Source organism: Lytechinus pictus, chromosome 13 (assembly GCF_037042905.1).
Source record: "Lytechinus pictus isolate F3 Inbred chromosome 13, Lp3.0, whole genome shotgun sequence".
NCBI lineage: Eukaryota > Metazoa > Echinodermata > Echinoidea > Temnopleuroida > Toxopneustidae > Lytechinus > Lytechinus pictus.
Genome location: NC_087257.1, coordinates 24,541,678 through 24,559,100, shown reverse-complemented (window position 1 = coordinate 24,559,100; position 17,423 = coordinate 24,541,678). Strand labels below are relative to the sequence as shown.

General features: G+C 34.0%; 1 protein-coding gene across 2 annotated transcripts in view; it reads left to right on the top strand.

The window, feature by feature from the left end:
- The window catches only part of LOC129275248 (integrin alpha-6-like), a 56,884-nt gene extending 40,152 nt beyond the window's left edge, over nucleotides 1–16,732 (top strand). The window contains exons 23-27 of one of the 2 annotated variants that reach the window (XM_064108845.1): nucleotides 725–853; nucleotides 2,841–2,942; nucleotides 4,781–4,909; nucleotides 7,436–7,477; nucleotides 11,274–16,732. In XM_064108845.1, the coding sequence (XP_063964915.1) occupies nucleotides 725–853; nucleotides 2,841–2,942; nucleotides 4,781–4,909; nucleotides 7,436–7,477; nucleotides 11,274–11,387 (516 nt within the window). In that variant the 3' untranslated portion in view covers nucleotides 11,388–16,732. The remainder of the gene's footprint in view (nucleotides 1–724; nucleotides 854–2,840; nucleotides 2,943–4,780; nucleotides 4,910–7,435; nucleotides 7,478–11,273) is intronic. The other variant, XM_064108846.1, reaches the window with a different exon arrangement.
- The last annotated feature ends 691 nt before the right edge of the window (nucleotides 16,733–17,423 follow it).

The following is a 17,423-nucleotide window of genomic DNA, read 5'->3' as shown; positions in this document are numbered from 1 at the left end:
TCTTGGCTATGGCAGCTTTCCAGTTTTTTGTGTCTAGCAACTCTCATACTCTGCCATTATAATTGGTATTCATGATTTCCATTTTTCCCAGTTTTGTGACATCCCAAATTCTACATAACTCCCGGGACGTCACAGGAAGTCATGGAAAGCAGCAATTTAGTGATGGAAAAGTCATGGAATTCTGTTTTCAAATTTCTGTGGGAACCCTGAATAATAGTAACTTTTATGCAATGGGGCCATATCCCATTCAGTACTAATTGATCTTGTTTGATTGTTTGTCCAGTAATTTTTTATGTAGAGCTCTAAAAATAAAAAATAAAAATTATCATGAGTAAAATAATTCTTCAAATACTAAAATGAATTGTTTGGTGATGATGAAAAACTTTATTGAAAAAAAAATTACTGCAGTCATTAATTTGGCAGCTTGATGGAAAACATAGAAAGTCATCCTTTTCCTTTTTTGATGGAGTCATCTCGCCCCTATCCAACTCACCATACAAATTTTGCCCTTGATGTGTAGGGACAATCAATATGTACATCATATTTCACTGCCATTTACGTGGATGGTGAAAATTGTACATACTACTCTTGAATATGTACACATGCATTTGTGCACAGATCTAAACTTTGCATATTGAATATTATGTGATCATTTGTAATTAAGCATGACTTCTAGTAAAATTTATCTGTTTTTGAAACATACCCCTGTTATGTTATTCTATAGGACTGTAAGGAAGGCAATGCCCAGTGCTTGACCATCTACTGTGATCTTGACCCTCTGACCAAAGAACCTGATATGAATGAGGTGGTCATCATCGTCCGCTCAAGAATCTGGAACAGTACTTTCCTAGAGGTGAGCTTTCAAAGGGAATTCCATCCTTTGATTTTGTACGATATTCAGTTCGTGTATAGGATGGGCTGCTGAAACCTTGTATCTCAAAATTTAAACATTTTGAGTGCAGCTCAAAAAAGCTGTATTTTAGAAATGTAGCAATGATGGCAACCTGTTTTTGTTTGAAAACACTCTTTAAATTCATGTTGAGATCTCTTTCTAGGAAAAAGAATGGTGTTTTTTTTGTCATAACTCTAAAATCAAGTTGGCTTTTTCTCACCTGCCCCCATTTTTTTGTTAATTTTGCGATAAAAAGAGACTTTAACAGCCTTGTGACAATATGCATATTCCAGAAGTGTAGCCACGTTGAGTTAAAAATCCTGGCAAAAAATTAATTTGGATTAGTAATGGGGATAGGGTGAAACAATTTGGAAAAGTTCCATCAAAATTAGTTTGAAATAAGAGGGTATTAAAAGAAATTAAAGTCTCAATTTTTGTCTCACCTGCATAGCAGAGTGAGACTATAGGCGCCGCTTTTCCGACGGCGGCGGCGACGGCGACGGCGGCGGCGACGGCGGCGGCGGCGGCGACGGCGGCGGCGGCGACGGCGGCGGCGGCGGCGGCGTCAACACCAAATCTTAACCTGAGGTTAAGTTTTTGAAATGACAGCATAACTTAATATGTATATGGACCTAGTTCATGAAACTTGGCCATAAGGTTAATCAAGTATTACTGAACATCCTGCATGAGTTTCACGTCACATGACCAAGGTCAATGGTCATTTAGGGTCAATGAACTTAGACCATGTTGGGGGAATCAACATCAAAATCTTAACCTAAGGTTAAGTTTTTGAAATGTCATCATAACTTAGAAAATATATGGACCTAGTTCATGAAACTTATACATAAGGTTAATCAAGTATCACTGAACATCCTGCATGAGTTTCACGTCACATGACCAAGGTCAATGGTCATTTAGGGTCAATGAACTTTGGCCGAATTGGGGGTATCTGTAGATTTACCATCATAACTTTAAAAGTTTATGGATCTGATTCATGAAACTTGGACATAATAGTAATCAAGTATTACTGAACATCCTGTGCAAGTTTCAGGTCACATGATCAAGGTCAAAGGTCATTTAGGGTCAATGAACTTTGGTCAAATTGGGGTATTTGTTGAATTACCGCCATAACTTTGAAAGTGTGTTGGTCTAGTTCATAAAACTTGGACATAAGAGTAATCAAGTATCACTGAACATCCTTTGCGCATTTTAGGTCACATGACCAAGGTCAAAGGTCAATGAACTTTGGCTTAATGGGGGTATCTGTTGAATTACCATCATAACTTGGAAAGTTGATGGATCTTTCTCTTGAAACTTGGACATAAGAGTAATCAAGTATCACTGAACATCCTGTACGAGTTTCAGGTCACATGATCAAGGTCAAAGGTCATGTAAGGTCAATGAACTTTGGCCACGTTGGGGGTATTTGTTGAATTACCATCATATCTCTATAAGTGTATGGGTCTAGTTCATAAAACGTAGAAATAAGAGTAACCAAGTATCACTGAACATCTTGTGCGAGTTATAGTAGTTTTCAAAATCAGCACTGCTGCTATATTGAATCGCGTGATGCAGGTGAGACGGCCAGAGGCATTCATCTTGTTCTTTTTTTGTTGGTCCTCAAATTGGCCATGTTGCTTCAAAAGGCCTTCCCTTTTCATACAAATTAGACCGCCGTGAATCATTGTGGTTTCCTTTCATCATGGGGATGCAGTGATTATTGTGATGTTAATAGTGTTATCATTTAGTTTGAATCGGACCTCTTCTGTTCCAGTTCTAAGATTCAAATAAGCCTTGATTATGGAAAGCCTGCATGCATACAACATTAACGAATTACAGATAGAATGAAATTTGCAGAAATAGTCATCAGACTTTCCGAAAATCATGATGATATCAATGGAAGTTCAGGCACAACAACTTTTTCTCTATTTCACCATTTTATTTGTAGGATTACAGCAATGCTCGGGTGAAGATCATTACCGAGGGTTACATTGAGATAGAGAGCGCCCCCTATATTACACAGAAGAGAGAGGACAATGACAGATTTAGGGTAAGTAATTTTGATTTTTCAGAAGAATTTTAGGAGATCCCAACTGATTGAATAATATGTGATAAATAGTGGACCACATCATTCAACCTTCAATTTTTTATATATGATAATGTCAAAATAGATCCTAATCATATACATGTAATTGGTTGTGCATGCACACTTGACCAGGGTTCCATAACACAAAGGTTAGCGATTAATCGTGCGCTCGATTTTCATGATTGATTGTACATTTAAGTCAATTTAATCAATCGTAAAAGAAATCATTGTGGTTGCTAAGCTTTGTGTTACAGGCCCCAGGTATTTATTTTGCCTTTCATGTCAATTTACTTATGACCAGGTGATGAGTAGTCTTAAGCTTACAATTACGACCAGTTATGGTTTGGAGACGAGCAAATAATCTTCTTTTTTTTTTTGGGGGGGGGGGGGGTTACTTACTGCCTGAATCTGCAACATAGGATAAGCTTTAATATGCGATGAATGGGGATTTACAGGGTTCCTTTTTTAGTTTCCAGTGCTTTTTTTAGCATTTCAGGGGCGAAATTGACTCTGACCCACATGTATTTTTTTTCCGTTTTGAGATGACGATGGTTTATCAAATATCAATGATCTCTATCAATATTGAAAAAGGCTTAAGGATGATATACGTGTGGATCACTGTATAATATCTGTGATAAAAAATGTGTAGCTAATCCATAGAGATGCAAATATTAATGTGTGTATGTGCTAAAAAATTGTTTATCATTTTTCAATGAAAACATGAAGTATGTAGGGGAAGGCGGGGTAAGTTGAGCATAGGGGCAAGTTGAGCCACCGCTCCCAGGCCAATAATGAATGAGTCAGACATTATGGTGGTGTCATGCATTGATGACCCATTACATAACCCTTAACCCCACCACATTGTTTTCAACTTTGAAACAAAAAGTACTTTTTTAGAGGGAAAAATACAAATTTCAGCCAAAAAAGTAAAAAAGGGTGTGAAATAGATAAGTGTTTTTTACACACACACTTCTTTACATATAATAAAGCATAAGAACAACATTGTCAGTCCAGGTATGGGTCTTCATTCTTGTCACAGTCTTTTACATGATGGATACATAAGAAATGTGTGGATGCAAAATTATCGCATTAAGTTCGGACTGGGGTAAGTTGAGCCAGCAAACATGGGGCAAGTTGAGCCATGATTATTCTTATGGTAATGTAAATAAAAACAAAATCAAACCTTAAAAAGCCATCGATATGCAGGCAGTAAAGAGCAAATTCACATGACAGTTCTTTTACTTTTAGAGAATGTTAGTATTTTTAGAGAATTAGCAAGTGAAAAGACTTTAAATAAAAAATTGACATGCTGGTTCTTCCCACATACATTTTGTACATAGTTTTTGTGGCTCAATTTACCCTCGAAGGTGGCACAACTTACCCCACAGATGGGGTAAGTTGTGCCACTTGACATCGTTTTTTTCAAAGGTCACAACGACTTTCAGTGTGGGGGTAGAAAGTTGTATATAGGTGAAAAAGATTTTCCAAGAATCATATTTAAAGGCAAGGTACTTATTTCTACAATATTATTAGCCATATCAATTCTATCATGCAAAATGCAAAAAGTGTCACAACTTACCCCGCCTTCCCCTATGGTTGACCCCGCATAAGAGGAAGCTCCCTGAAATTATATGTCTCTATTTTCTAGAACAAATATGAAAAGCTGAATTGCTTTCTTAAAAAAAAGCATGGATTTTAGCAGTTTGTGAAGTGAAGTTGAATTAAAAAGTTCATTATTATGGAAGCTGCCCAATTATGAATGCAAAAAAGTAAGATTATCATTACGTTGGTCTCCCCATCAGCTTTCGCTAACAGTTACGCCGGACATCAAGACTCTGCCGCCCTCTCAGCCTCTCCAGTGGTGGATCATCGCCCTTGCCGTCATCGGTGGCCTCATCCTTCTCATCCTCCTTATCATCCTTCTATGGAAGGTAAGATTATTATTCAATAAAGCAATCAGAATGTTAAGGTATACTGAGGTTCACCAAAATGGATATGAATATATGGGACACAATGAGAACAGAAGAGATGGGATTTTAAATAAAGATTCACCTACATAAAAATTAATAAGTGGGACACAGGAGGAGATGAGGGGGAAAATGGGGTTATGGACTGATTTGATTACAGTGTATGTATTTGTCTGCTGTTATTTGCAATACAATTTTTTGAAGAGGTTGGGAAAAATAAGAATACTCAGAAATACTAACACAAATATTTGGATATATGGATTCACCATGATTAAATACATACCATTACATCAGCATATAATTCTTATATATATTAACATTCCATTCTCTTGCCATGGAGTGGAGGATTTCATGTTTAACAGTCCAGCATAGATGCTCATACATGTATTTATCAATCATAATCCTATACTTTTCTAACAATCAGTCTTGTTCCCACTGAGATACAGCTATAATTATCATTTCAAGTTTCTTTCAATTCAGATGACTTTTTAAATTGTTATCATTGATTATGCTTCATTCTCTCATAGTTCATTGCATGCATTCCATTCAATTGCCTTTTATATGTATATCATTCAGTTAGATTAGTTTACAATACATGAATATATAAATAATGGTAGTGATAATAAAACTAGTTACAGATAAATGCATAACAGGATTAGATCTCCATGCTTATAATATATATCTGCTTCTTTCATCAAATAATAATCAATTGCTATGTTCATGTCATGATATGTAGCCGTTAATAGTATGATAATGTCATAATTGGAGATATTGTATAGGTGGCAAATAAAATTGTAAATCATGCAAACACATGCATATCATTACCAAGTTTGAGAATCTACAATCAAAATGTCATACAGCTTTGGGGATTATGTGTAATTTTCCCCCCAATTTACTTTGTTTTCAACATTTTACTATGTTGTATTCATATGAACACAATTTGATTAGCATTGGTTCAATTTGTAGGCCTCCGCCCACCAAAAGTGGTTACCAAAAAGCATTTATTTCCATTTTTTTTCTGATTCAGAAACATAAAAATTACAGTGATCCAATTATGAATTATCTGCTGTAACATCACCTTAAATCCATTGCTCTCCTTATGTTAATAATTTCATGATTTTAACAACCTTCAATATGCTCTGTGAAGGTCATAGTTCACATGCATAGATAAAGGCATACTTTTGTAGATTTTTTATGGGGGAATTCCGACACCAAAAAGTTCCTTGACCAGAAATAGGTGTTGTTCATCATGCAAAGAGGTGTATATTTTATGACCAACAGGAGTAATATACATGAAAATAAACCTTCAGATGATGCCTCGAATGGCAACGGTCGAAGGTCATAAATGGTGGGACAGTTTGTTAGCTGTGCCCCAGTGATGCAACTTGCAATAGATATATATGCTTTGCTTCTATCAAAGTCTGGTGTCAGCGAAAAATAATCCACTCCCCATGGAAGATGACAATAGTAGGCCTTTAACAGATATTATATGATGCCTAGATAGATCCTTGTCATTTGATTGGCTGTTTGATATCGATCATTCAGCCCATTTTACAATGACGTCATCATCTATGCAATTTTCGATCCATTCATCGTGCAATTTTGGATCCATACAATTTTGTCCATTGCACGCCTGCACCGAGACCGCAGGCACCACAAGTAAAACACTCTTGTTTGCAACGCGCGTGTTGTATGTACACGACAATCAACGGACCAATCTCGCACTGCACGAGCATACATGTATTTTGCATAAAAAATCATAAATTTCAAATGAAAAGGGATCTCTTTTTAGGTGTCATATAAATCAAACATTAAATTTTTTCATTCATGCAATGGACAGAATACTTCATTCGGTGAAAGATGAAATGAATGATCCATTCTCAACTCAGCTATGCCTCATTGAATGGATCATTTCATTTTTCAGCTCATGAAGTTTTCTGTCCATTGCACTCATGAATATTCATTATTTATATAGTATTAAACCAGTTTTAGTGATCCCCTGTTTACAAAGACCATATATGTTCCCTTGAATACTGTTTCTCATTAGAATATTGTTCTAAAGTACAAATGGGAAGCATGTCACAAAAATTTTTGTCAGTGATTTGCACTGACTAATTTGCTCTCAGCCAATCAGATGCAAGGATTTCAGTAGCTTATAACAATATTTGGTGAAAATCACCAACTGTTAGTTTCATGAAATGGGTCCACTTTTCTTAACTTGCTTCAGTGGTCTCTATAGACATGACTCGCCACATAGTAGGTCTCATCATATAGCCTAAGTTGCTAGAACTTTATCTGTTATCTTGGGGCACATTTAGTTTCCTCGTTTAAGTGAACTTAATCCTTTACGACAGCAACAACGTGTATTTTAATGATTTTCTTTATGGATTGTATACACATATTTCACTTTTTTTGTCATCTAACTGCATATATCTTATTTTACGGCATGGTGCATTTGTCATTGCCGCTCCGTTTTATTCACTCATCTAGTGCGGATTTTTCGCGCGACCCGGAACGAACGGAGGTGGACCAGTGCGTAAACGATACGGTTTAACACCTTTAATGCATCTTGTTTCTATATTAACATTTAATCCGTCGTGTGGTGACAGTTTGTGCCTGTTTTTACAGTATATGTCACTTATAATTGTAAGACTGTCGCAGTAGATTTCTTATGTTGAATGTTATGACTGTCTCAGTTTGTTGATAGATGTGAATGTCTTCTCGTAAGTTGTTGAAAGAATTGTATCGTATAATGTCTTCATTTTTATTCCTTATCACTTTTTCATTTCTTAATCCTCTTATTCGCTCTCACTCTCTTTGTCTCGCTCTCCAACTGTCAAAATGTCTCCCCTTATCTCTCTCTATCTATTTCTCTCTTTCAATCTCTCTTTATTAAATATATCTGTAGAGCTCTCAGTCTATCTCCTCATTTGACTCTCCCTTTAGTCTTGCTGATAATTATCATTATATCCATCCATTCATTTTGTATTCAGTACTACTCGTTTGTAGCTCTTTCCTTCTGACAGTGTATGTCATTCCAATCTACATCATCCTTCCATTGTACATGCATCATCCATTACCATTTTCTGAATCTATTTCACCTTGTTTTATGTTCCACATTCGTATTCAGTGTTTACATTTATCTTTAAGCTGTACTTGTCATGAAAGGTACAGGTTTTGTACGGGCATTTCTTCAAAATCTATCCATTTGCACAGACACTCAGAACTGTTTTGCATAAATATTTTCAAAAGACTCAAACTCGTACATTGTGCTCTCACACAGTTTCTGTTTGTGGTTTTTACATTAGGGATGAAATATTTTACACGTACGCATTAAACACATTTTATACAGTTTACGACTTCACACTTTCACCTAGACAAGCTGAGATTTGATGCACAACTTCTTTGACATGGTTATTAAAAAAAAATAGTTTAGGGAGTAGTGGTTGTGCTGTACTGCCTTTTTATATCTAAAACTACACAACTTAGTGGAATATTCTTTGTGCCCCCCCCAACACACATATTAAGAAAAGTTATGATTCTAATCATTTAATTCTTTAAAAATTTCAGGCTTATTGATCACTTCATGTAGCGCTTTTACAAAATACATTTACAGTTTACATTGACACATTCACCTTTTTCCATATCTTTATTTCTTTTTGTATCACAATATGTTTATCAAAACATATTATTAGACCTCCTTGTATTTGATTATCAAGGATATCATATGCTGTAACCTGAGCAATTTAAATGTTATATTAGTTGTAATGTATAGTTTTGTACCTTTATATTGACTTTCATGAGTGTAATGTAAGGAATGAATATTGTTCATTAAAAATTCTAGTTTTCTACTTTCATGCCATTTTAAATTCTGAGGAAAGAATCTGAATTTCGCCCACTCCGAGTTGTTTTGATAAGAAATCCAGGATGTTCTGCTACATATGTACACCTATTGAATGACTTTTCCTTTCTTTTTTCTGAGGAAAATCCTCTCCATTATCCTGTTAAAAACTTTTGGAAGTCTGCTCGTAAGGTAGCAGCGCGATTTAGATTATAATGCAACTCATGAAAGTAGGAACCTAGTATTGATTTGCTAAGTGGGGATTTAATTTGCAGTGAGAAATAAGTCTAGCAAGGAAACTAGAGATGTGTTTGGCTTACTGTGATCAAATTGTAATAATACATGTACAAGTGGAATGAGGTGATAATAGGAAGTGCAGTTTCCAAAGGCTGGCAAATAAAAGTTTTGCTTCTTCTTTTTGTCAATGTTGGGATTTTTGGTCATTTTTAATCTTTGCTTTGTTCTTTTTTTCTTTCTAAAATGCTGTCTTATGTTTTGCTTTAACTTGGCCTTCAAAGTTCTTTTTTTTTCTCCGTCTCTCTCTCTCCTGTCTGCCTCTCCCCCTCTTTTTCTCCCTATATATGGGGTCTCTTTATTTTTAAATATCTTTATCTCTTTCAGTCTCTCAATCTTTTTCTCTCTCTTTCTTATTCATCACCCATCTTTACCTGTTTCTTTCTTTTCTCTTTTTAAAAATTCTCTTCATTATAATCTTCATCTCTATATTTTTTTTAATTTAAGATAAAGATATCTTACATCTTTTGCAGGCATGTAAGAAATGGCTTAATATAATTTGGGCTTATTCTTTGCAGACTCTTGTGACCATTTTATTTTTTCTTTTCAATAAAATTTGGACAAGGTCAATTATGAAACCCATTTTATTATCTATATAGATATAAACAGTGTAGTTATCGGAGCCATTGAATAAATAAAATCAAGTTGTATACGAATTAACAAAAGTTTCATATATATTTCAAGAACATTACATCTAGTTCTTCATTAAAAGATACACTAGATGTAGCATATAAAAAAATAAAAAAAGATTTGTTTTGTGTATTGATGGCTTTCAGACGATAGGGTAAACTGAATCCTTTAGCATTTAGTTTCTTTCACAATAAGCATATTTCATGAACTACACATGGACGATTACATTAATTCTTTGCTGCTCATTACTTCGGAAAGATAACATCAGCTGTACAATTAGTTATAATTGTAAATGGGCAAAGTGTGCTCATCAATTGTATTTATTGATTGTATGTTATTGTGTTACTGGGTTTGGTTGATTAATGCTTCACTTGAACCCCGTTTCTTAAAAGATGTTTCAATCAATTTTTTTTAAATAAATGGATTGTATCTCTATGGATAGAAGGGCTCAAATCTATGCAGTGAATCAATACCATGATACATTGGTGTCTTTAACAAGGAAATGATAATTGCAATCAAAACAACTCCTTTATTTCAAGTACATACGATGTACTTGATACCCTGTACTACTTATAGTCAAAGGATATCTGCTTTGCCTTTTGTTGCAATTTTTTGCTTTTCTTTAAGTTTCAGTTGCAGGTTTCATCTTGGAGGTTGACTTTATGCTATTTGGCCCCATGTATTATTATTTGTATATGGTCAAAAAAATACTTCCTTATTATTTTCTTTGATTTGACTGCATGTGAAAGAGCAAAGTGTTGTCTCATAATGTTATGATTTCAGCATTTCAAGATTGTTGTTGTTTTTATTCTTATATTTTTGAATATGCTATTGATAAGTTTTCCTTGTTTGACGTAATACTTGATGTAGATAATTTGACTTTGCATAAACAATGGACATGGTGGGTTTAAGAGATCAAATGCCGTAATTTTGCCTGGACAATCCTATCTTTTTTTAAGTTTATTTCTGATTTTATCAAACATTACATAGATGTATAATTGCACCATTTTGTATAAGCCTTTTTTAATCTTTTAATTGTAAGGACCCTTTGTATGCTATTAAAAAGTCAAGAATGTAATTTTGGGTTTGGTTAAATCTAATTTCAATACAAAAACAGAATGAAACTCATCCAGTTAGTTTTTGTTTGAATAATTATGATTGAGCCAATTAGGTAAAATTACAGTTGCATATACTATAACATCCCCCCCATCTGAAGAATTGTGCATTGGAATTTCACCTTTTATGCTACTGCACAGTTGAATTTAAGACACATTTTCTGTTATTTCATCACTTATATTTGTTTGGTTTGGTGAAGGTTTAATAATTGGGAATATGTGGTAACTAAGTCTGCCTTTTTTTCATTTTTCTTCTTCCATAATTCAAATACTAATGGCAACGTTACACATTGCATTGGGGTTTTAAGAGGGATTATAACCTTGCACCAAGCGTTAGTTTTAAACTGCTAACAAACAAGATAGTACTGTATGTCTGAAGTGAAAACCACTAGACTAGATCTGGCACTAACGCTCATCTTTCTTTTGTGTCTTAATGAACCTGGTACAGTGTGGATTCTTCGAGCGCAAGACTGGATACAAGTACGCAACGGTTACGCAGCAACAAGCCTCGGGCAAGGCCAAGACCGAGAAGACTGCATACTACGACGACATGTATTATTAATGCTCAAGAAACAGTATGTTCATCATGGTGTCCTTTGCAATATGTTCATTCTATCATAAAATCATATCTTGCAAAGCCTTATGTCAATTAGGTGCTAAAAGAGAGAGAGAGATATCTATGGATGAATGAAGACATTGAATTTCGTCCTCATGTTGTACAGATAAATAAAAAAGTTGGCTCTCTTATTTAACTCCAAGATGAGATTTAGCTGTCTGATACCTTTCAATTGTCTGATTTCTCACTCTTTATCTTCAATACTAGAGATGTTTGAAAACAGAAGATGTAAAAACAGGCTTGTAGGATATACAATCGCTTTAGATATTACTAGATATGAAATGTAACTACAGCAAAATGAATAATGGAAGGTAAAGAATGCTATTGGACGAATCCATAAAATAATCAGCCTTTTTGTATGTCCGACTACCATTTTACTTCACTCTTACCCCACTTTACAAGCCAGGATGATAGAGCATTACAGCTTTTCATGTAAAAAAACAAGAGACAATTGTTTTCGGGAAGGTTCAAAATTAAGAGGTTTGGACATACATATTTTATGGAGTTGCCCTGTTGAATAATTGGGCTTGCCAGAATGTCTGGGCTTGCCACACATCACCTTGTTGTAAAAAGTCTAATGATTCTGTGATTTCATGAGTTAGGGCTAGCCAGTCTACAAATATTAGAATAATGAGTTCTTTAACAGTAGTATCAGGGGAGTGTTTCATCAACATTTTCATCCGACAAGTTGTCAGATCTGACATCTTTCTCTGATGTTGATTGGCTGAGAGGTACTGTTACTTTGGGACTTGTCGGATAAAACGTCCGACAAGTCCTTTCATGAAACGCTCCCCAGGGGAGTGTTTCATCAACATTTTCATCCGACAAGTTGTCAGTTCTGACATCTTTCTTTGATTTTGATTGGCTGAGAGGCACTGTTCCTATGGTAACTGTCGGATAAAATGGGACTTGTCGGATAAAACGTCCGACAAGTCCTTTCATGAAACGCCCCCCAGGTCTTTGATATCAGTGGAATGAATGTCCATGTAGAATTAAAAGATAAAACAAATTTTACAATTAAACTCATACAGATTGTGCAGATATTGGTCACAAACTAGCTTTATTTATATTTTAACAAAGACATTTTAATTTGTAATAGAAAAAGAAGATATTCAAAATAAGAATCTGCACATGCACAAAGAGGCCGAGTACTAGAGTTATCATCCAGTACCTATATTTGTGTTTGTGTTTTCAAATTACTGATACTACTTTAAAAATGTGAATTTTAGTATGAATGAGAGTACATTATCATATTTCAATCAGGTAGTTGTGGGCTGTCTTTTTCTTTGAAGACTTTGGTATCTGTATTTATTTTGGCATTTATGTTGATTTCTTTTCTTCTTGATCTCAGATAAAAACAAGGTAATTATTTAGAGAACAGTTGATTCTCTGAAAAAAAAATATTTAAAAAATGAAATAATTTTATGGAAATTGTAAATAATCTATAGATTGTTTTTCAAGCATGGATATTGCTGTTTTTTAATTACCTTTTAGTTTTGATTGCTCTGACAACTCTGTAGACCTTTCAGAAAATTGATGTAAATATTTAACAAAAAATGCTTCTGCATCTAAATTTAGAGCTTCAGTATTTATGAAATATTAAATTAAAAAAACGCACATTAAACTTTGTGGATTTTCTTAGCCATTTTACGCTCCCCCCTCGACAACTTCAGTACTGTCATTAAACTAAATCACTATTGTAGCCTGCATAGCTCCACACCAAAGTATTGAGGCAGGGCCTACACGCACAAACGTTGAAGGTGGATCCCGCTTGTCAGTTTGAATTGTTGGAGGTCTGAATATGACATCTCTTCTAATAAAGGAAAATGAAACCAAATGATGCTTTATTTGCAGGTTCAAAACAGAAATCTTTTTCTGCTTGTCTGTGATTGTAAATGTTAAGTCTCAACAAACATAAAGTTGGTGCTATTACTTATGGAAAAACACATTGCTTTTGCATTTGTTATTATTTGCTGTAGATGTGCTTCTATTTGTAAGTGTATGACAGTTTTGAAGGAAAATACTATTTGACATATTTTAGTGTCTGGTATTTTCTTTTTCTGCCATAATTGAGGAATATTTGCTAGTTTAAAATATGCTTAAATGTTTGTATCTAAAAACTTCAATGGTGGTAAAAATCTTTTTCTTGGAATTGGAATGTAATCTTGATTTGGCCTATACTCTTTCAGAGATTTAGCAATATTCCTTTGAGTACAGAATTGATCATAGCTTGCCTTTTGTATGTAACCCTTTTTAATCTCTCCATCATGTTGATTTTCAAAAAAGTATTGCTATTTAAAGATTGATTTATTATGCATGGATTTGATATTTTCTCCCCTTTTGGTAATTTGTTTTCATCTAGTAATTGGACTGGAGTGTTTTACATTATTTTTCTATTTTCTAAATCAAAATTCATATTTCAATAATTATTATCACATTTAAGCATCCATGTCGGGTCTTTTGTATGTATAGTGAAATTGCACTTTCCCAAACAGAAACCAAATAGTGTGTCCTCTGTTTTCTTGTCTTCCTTTTTAAACAATATCTCCCCTTTTGTGTATTGACCAACTTTGTTTCTTGTGTGTAATGTACCTACAGTAAATTGAGACATATATTAGTAACCACTTTTGATAAGATGACCCTATTGTGATAAAGGTATTCTCTTTTCAGAATACTAACCTATATGTCCAGTTTGATTAAAAAAATTATGTACTCTTGTATGATAGTCTGAAATTTTTCAAATGTGCTTTAGGTACTGGTACTATTTTTCAGTTATATCTAAGTCGTAACTGATAAAGTACTTATTCTAATTACCTGTATACAAGTTTGTAAATTATTGTTATAAATGCGCTGTACTACCCTATATTCATGTACTCCTATTTATTTGTAAGGCTTTGTATTGTATAATTGAATTCAACTAATCCTCTCCACTGTATGTACCATGGTACAATTCCAACAGTTTATTCTTAAGTCTGCCTGGAATTCATGAATTTATTTTATAATAAATTATATACCCCGATATAACATTTTGATATCCAAGTTCTCTTGAGGATGGCGATATTGGGGTGTACCTGATACCTTTTATTTTATAAGTAGCTTAATTTGCAAAACTCATGAATTTATTTTGTAATAAATCATATACCCCGATATAACATTTTGATATCCAAGTTCTCTTGAGGATGGCGATATTGGGGTGTACCTGATACCTTTTATTTTATAAGTAGCTTAATTTGCAAAACTCAACACGATATACGTTTTGGAGGTCTGCATAGATTGCAACCTTTCTGATTTTGCTGGAAAGCTCCTGGAAATTAATCCCAACTCCTTTCCTTATGATCACCATCCTTACTGAAACTGCTTCATAGATGACTAGATAAATTGAGACAGAAAAGCCCTGAAATGCAATATGGATATTCCCCTTATTGCCTCTGAATAATGGCTTTCTACCAGTAATAATGATTATAATTCTGATCAAAATACAATTTTCTCATCCCGTCACTGGTTTATTAAGTTTCAATCAAGAGTGTATATATTTACCAGAACCATTATGAACATGTTTGATATGTACAGTGGGGTGGATTAGAATTCTGGCTTTGCACAGGAATGTACTTGTGCCCATTCATAGCGCACATGGGCATAACTACATTTCTTGCATTTGCCAATGTTTTGTATTGATGTGTGTATAATAGCTGAATATATTTACTTGTAGTGTGTTGTAAAAACATCTTTTACAGATTTACATTTTCAATGTGAGATGTAAACAGTGTATACGAACATGTTTGAATCAGAAAACTAATTTACATCTTTTGTTCTCTGAAGTACTCACAGAGGTTATGCAAAGTACTTTGCAAATCCTGTACCATGAAATTTACATCATTTAAATGAAATTTACAGTACTTTTTTCAAGTGGTGTTATTTTGTTAGATTTATAATTTCCTTTGTAATTTGAAGTATGCAAAGTAAAACACTCATCTGTACTACAGCAAATATAGTGCATAAAGAAATGCATTTGATGAATTTAATCATACCACTAATTACCTATGGTTGACAAGATACATCTTTATTTTCTTTCTGTATATGTTTTCCTTTTGCCATTATCATTGAGATATTACTCATAATTCTACTTCTTTTCTTTTGAAGTGATGAAATTGATAATTTAATGTGGTGATTTAAATCCAGTTGAAATCGTTGAAGGCAATCCAAATGATTTATTTTGATCACTCTCTTGAGGGTTTTTAAGACATTTTAAGCCATAATTTCACTCTGAAATCATCCTATCTGTGACTCTACCAAGTTGAGCATTTCACTCCTGTATCTAATCTAATCTAATTGAAACCATTGGAGAAAATAATCCAAAGGATTGATTTTGATCACTGTTTTAAAAGAGTTAGTTTATAAATGTTTTGAGAAATGATTTGACTCTGAAATTCATCCTTTCTGTGACCCAACCATGTTCAGGTTCACTCCTGTATTTCTACAGGCAAATAATCTCCATTCTCATTTCAGTCAAATGTTAGGCTACGTGCAACAAAGCCATTGTCGCTTTTGATAATGCATTGCGCTTATGACCTTTGAAGCAGCTATTAAAATTGTCCATTAATTTTACACAAGATCTTTTATATGTGTTTATGGTAGACATATCCATTAGTGCTTCATTCAGAATAAGAAAGAAAGAATGAAACCTCAATGAACGGCACCAGAATAGCTTCCATTAAACACCTTTAAACTCTTTTCATTCACACGAACTCAAGAAATTACCCACAAGCCTATCTGGAACATGCTTTTATCAAATTTGGTATCTTGATCAATATCTGGTGAACGAAAGAAAAAATGGGAACAGAATAGACAAAAAAAAAGCCTTAAGATCCAAGGGGAATATGTTTACTTGGTGCTTCTTTTGTGGAAAGCATTCGCGTGTCTAGCCACTGCAAGAAGGCCCTCAATGCTTATCAAAGGCAATAAAGGCCCATCTTCCAGGAAGCTGATGTATGCTTTGAGTTCTCAGAGCTAAACGATACTCTGCGACATTTTACCGAAGTGAAGCTGATTTTATATTCTCATCGTGTCTACCAAGTATGTTCTTCCAACATATGTTTGTGTTTAGAGGACACAATAGATTTTATGCCTTGTCTGATGATGTAAATCATGATGTAATTATACTAATCATTAAGAAAAATCATCTTAATCTGTTTCTTTTTCAATGTCTCTTTTTTTGTGAAATTGCAACCCATCCCGTTTTTGTACTTTGCAATATATAGTACTGTGTTTAAATTAAAATTTGTGAAATTGCAGTTGTTTTTTGGTCATTGTTTTGTTGTAGTAATGATTTTAATAGAGGGTGGATATGCTAGAGAGCTTGATACCTGAGCTCTCAAGGAGATTTGCCACAAAATACAAGCATAAGAATAGCCTAAGTGGGTGAAGAATGTGAAAGTAACTAGGGTAATAAAATAGAACGTTATTTTTTCAGCATTTTCATGAATGTATTTGAGTAGCTATGAAATTTGTGTTAATCTGCCTAATTCAGAAATGTTTAGAACCAGGCCAATGTACACTGAATAATTTATGAAAAAAGGGCAAAAGTGCCCCTAGAAGGACACAAAATAGAGTTTATCATTAATACAACCAAAGTTATAGGCATTTATTTTGAAAAAAAAACACAAAAACTTTGAAAATTGACATTTTGAATAAAATTCATGAGCTAACCTCTTATTTTGATAAAAAGGTGACATTTTGATATTTTTTTAAAAACATGCCTAAGTACCCCCAAAAGGGGAAAAATACATTTTACCATGAATCTCACCTCACGCAGGGGAATTATTAACTGAGAAATGAAAAGCATTGGAAATATTGCCTATTTTCCACCAAATTCATGAGCTAATCTCTGGTTATTTGCCCATTATAAGTGACATTTAAAGTAATTTCTAAAATATATATAACCAAGCACCTCTCAAAGGGACAACACAAGGTTTCCCATGAATT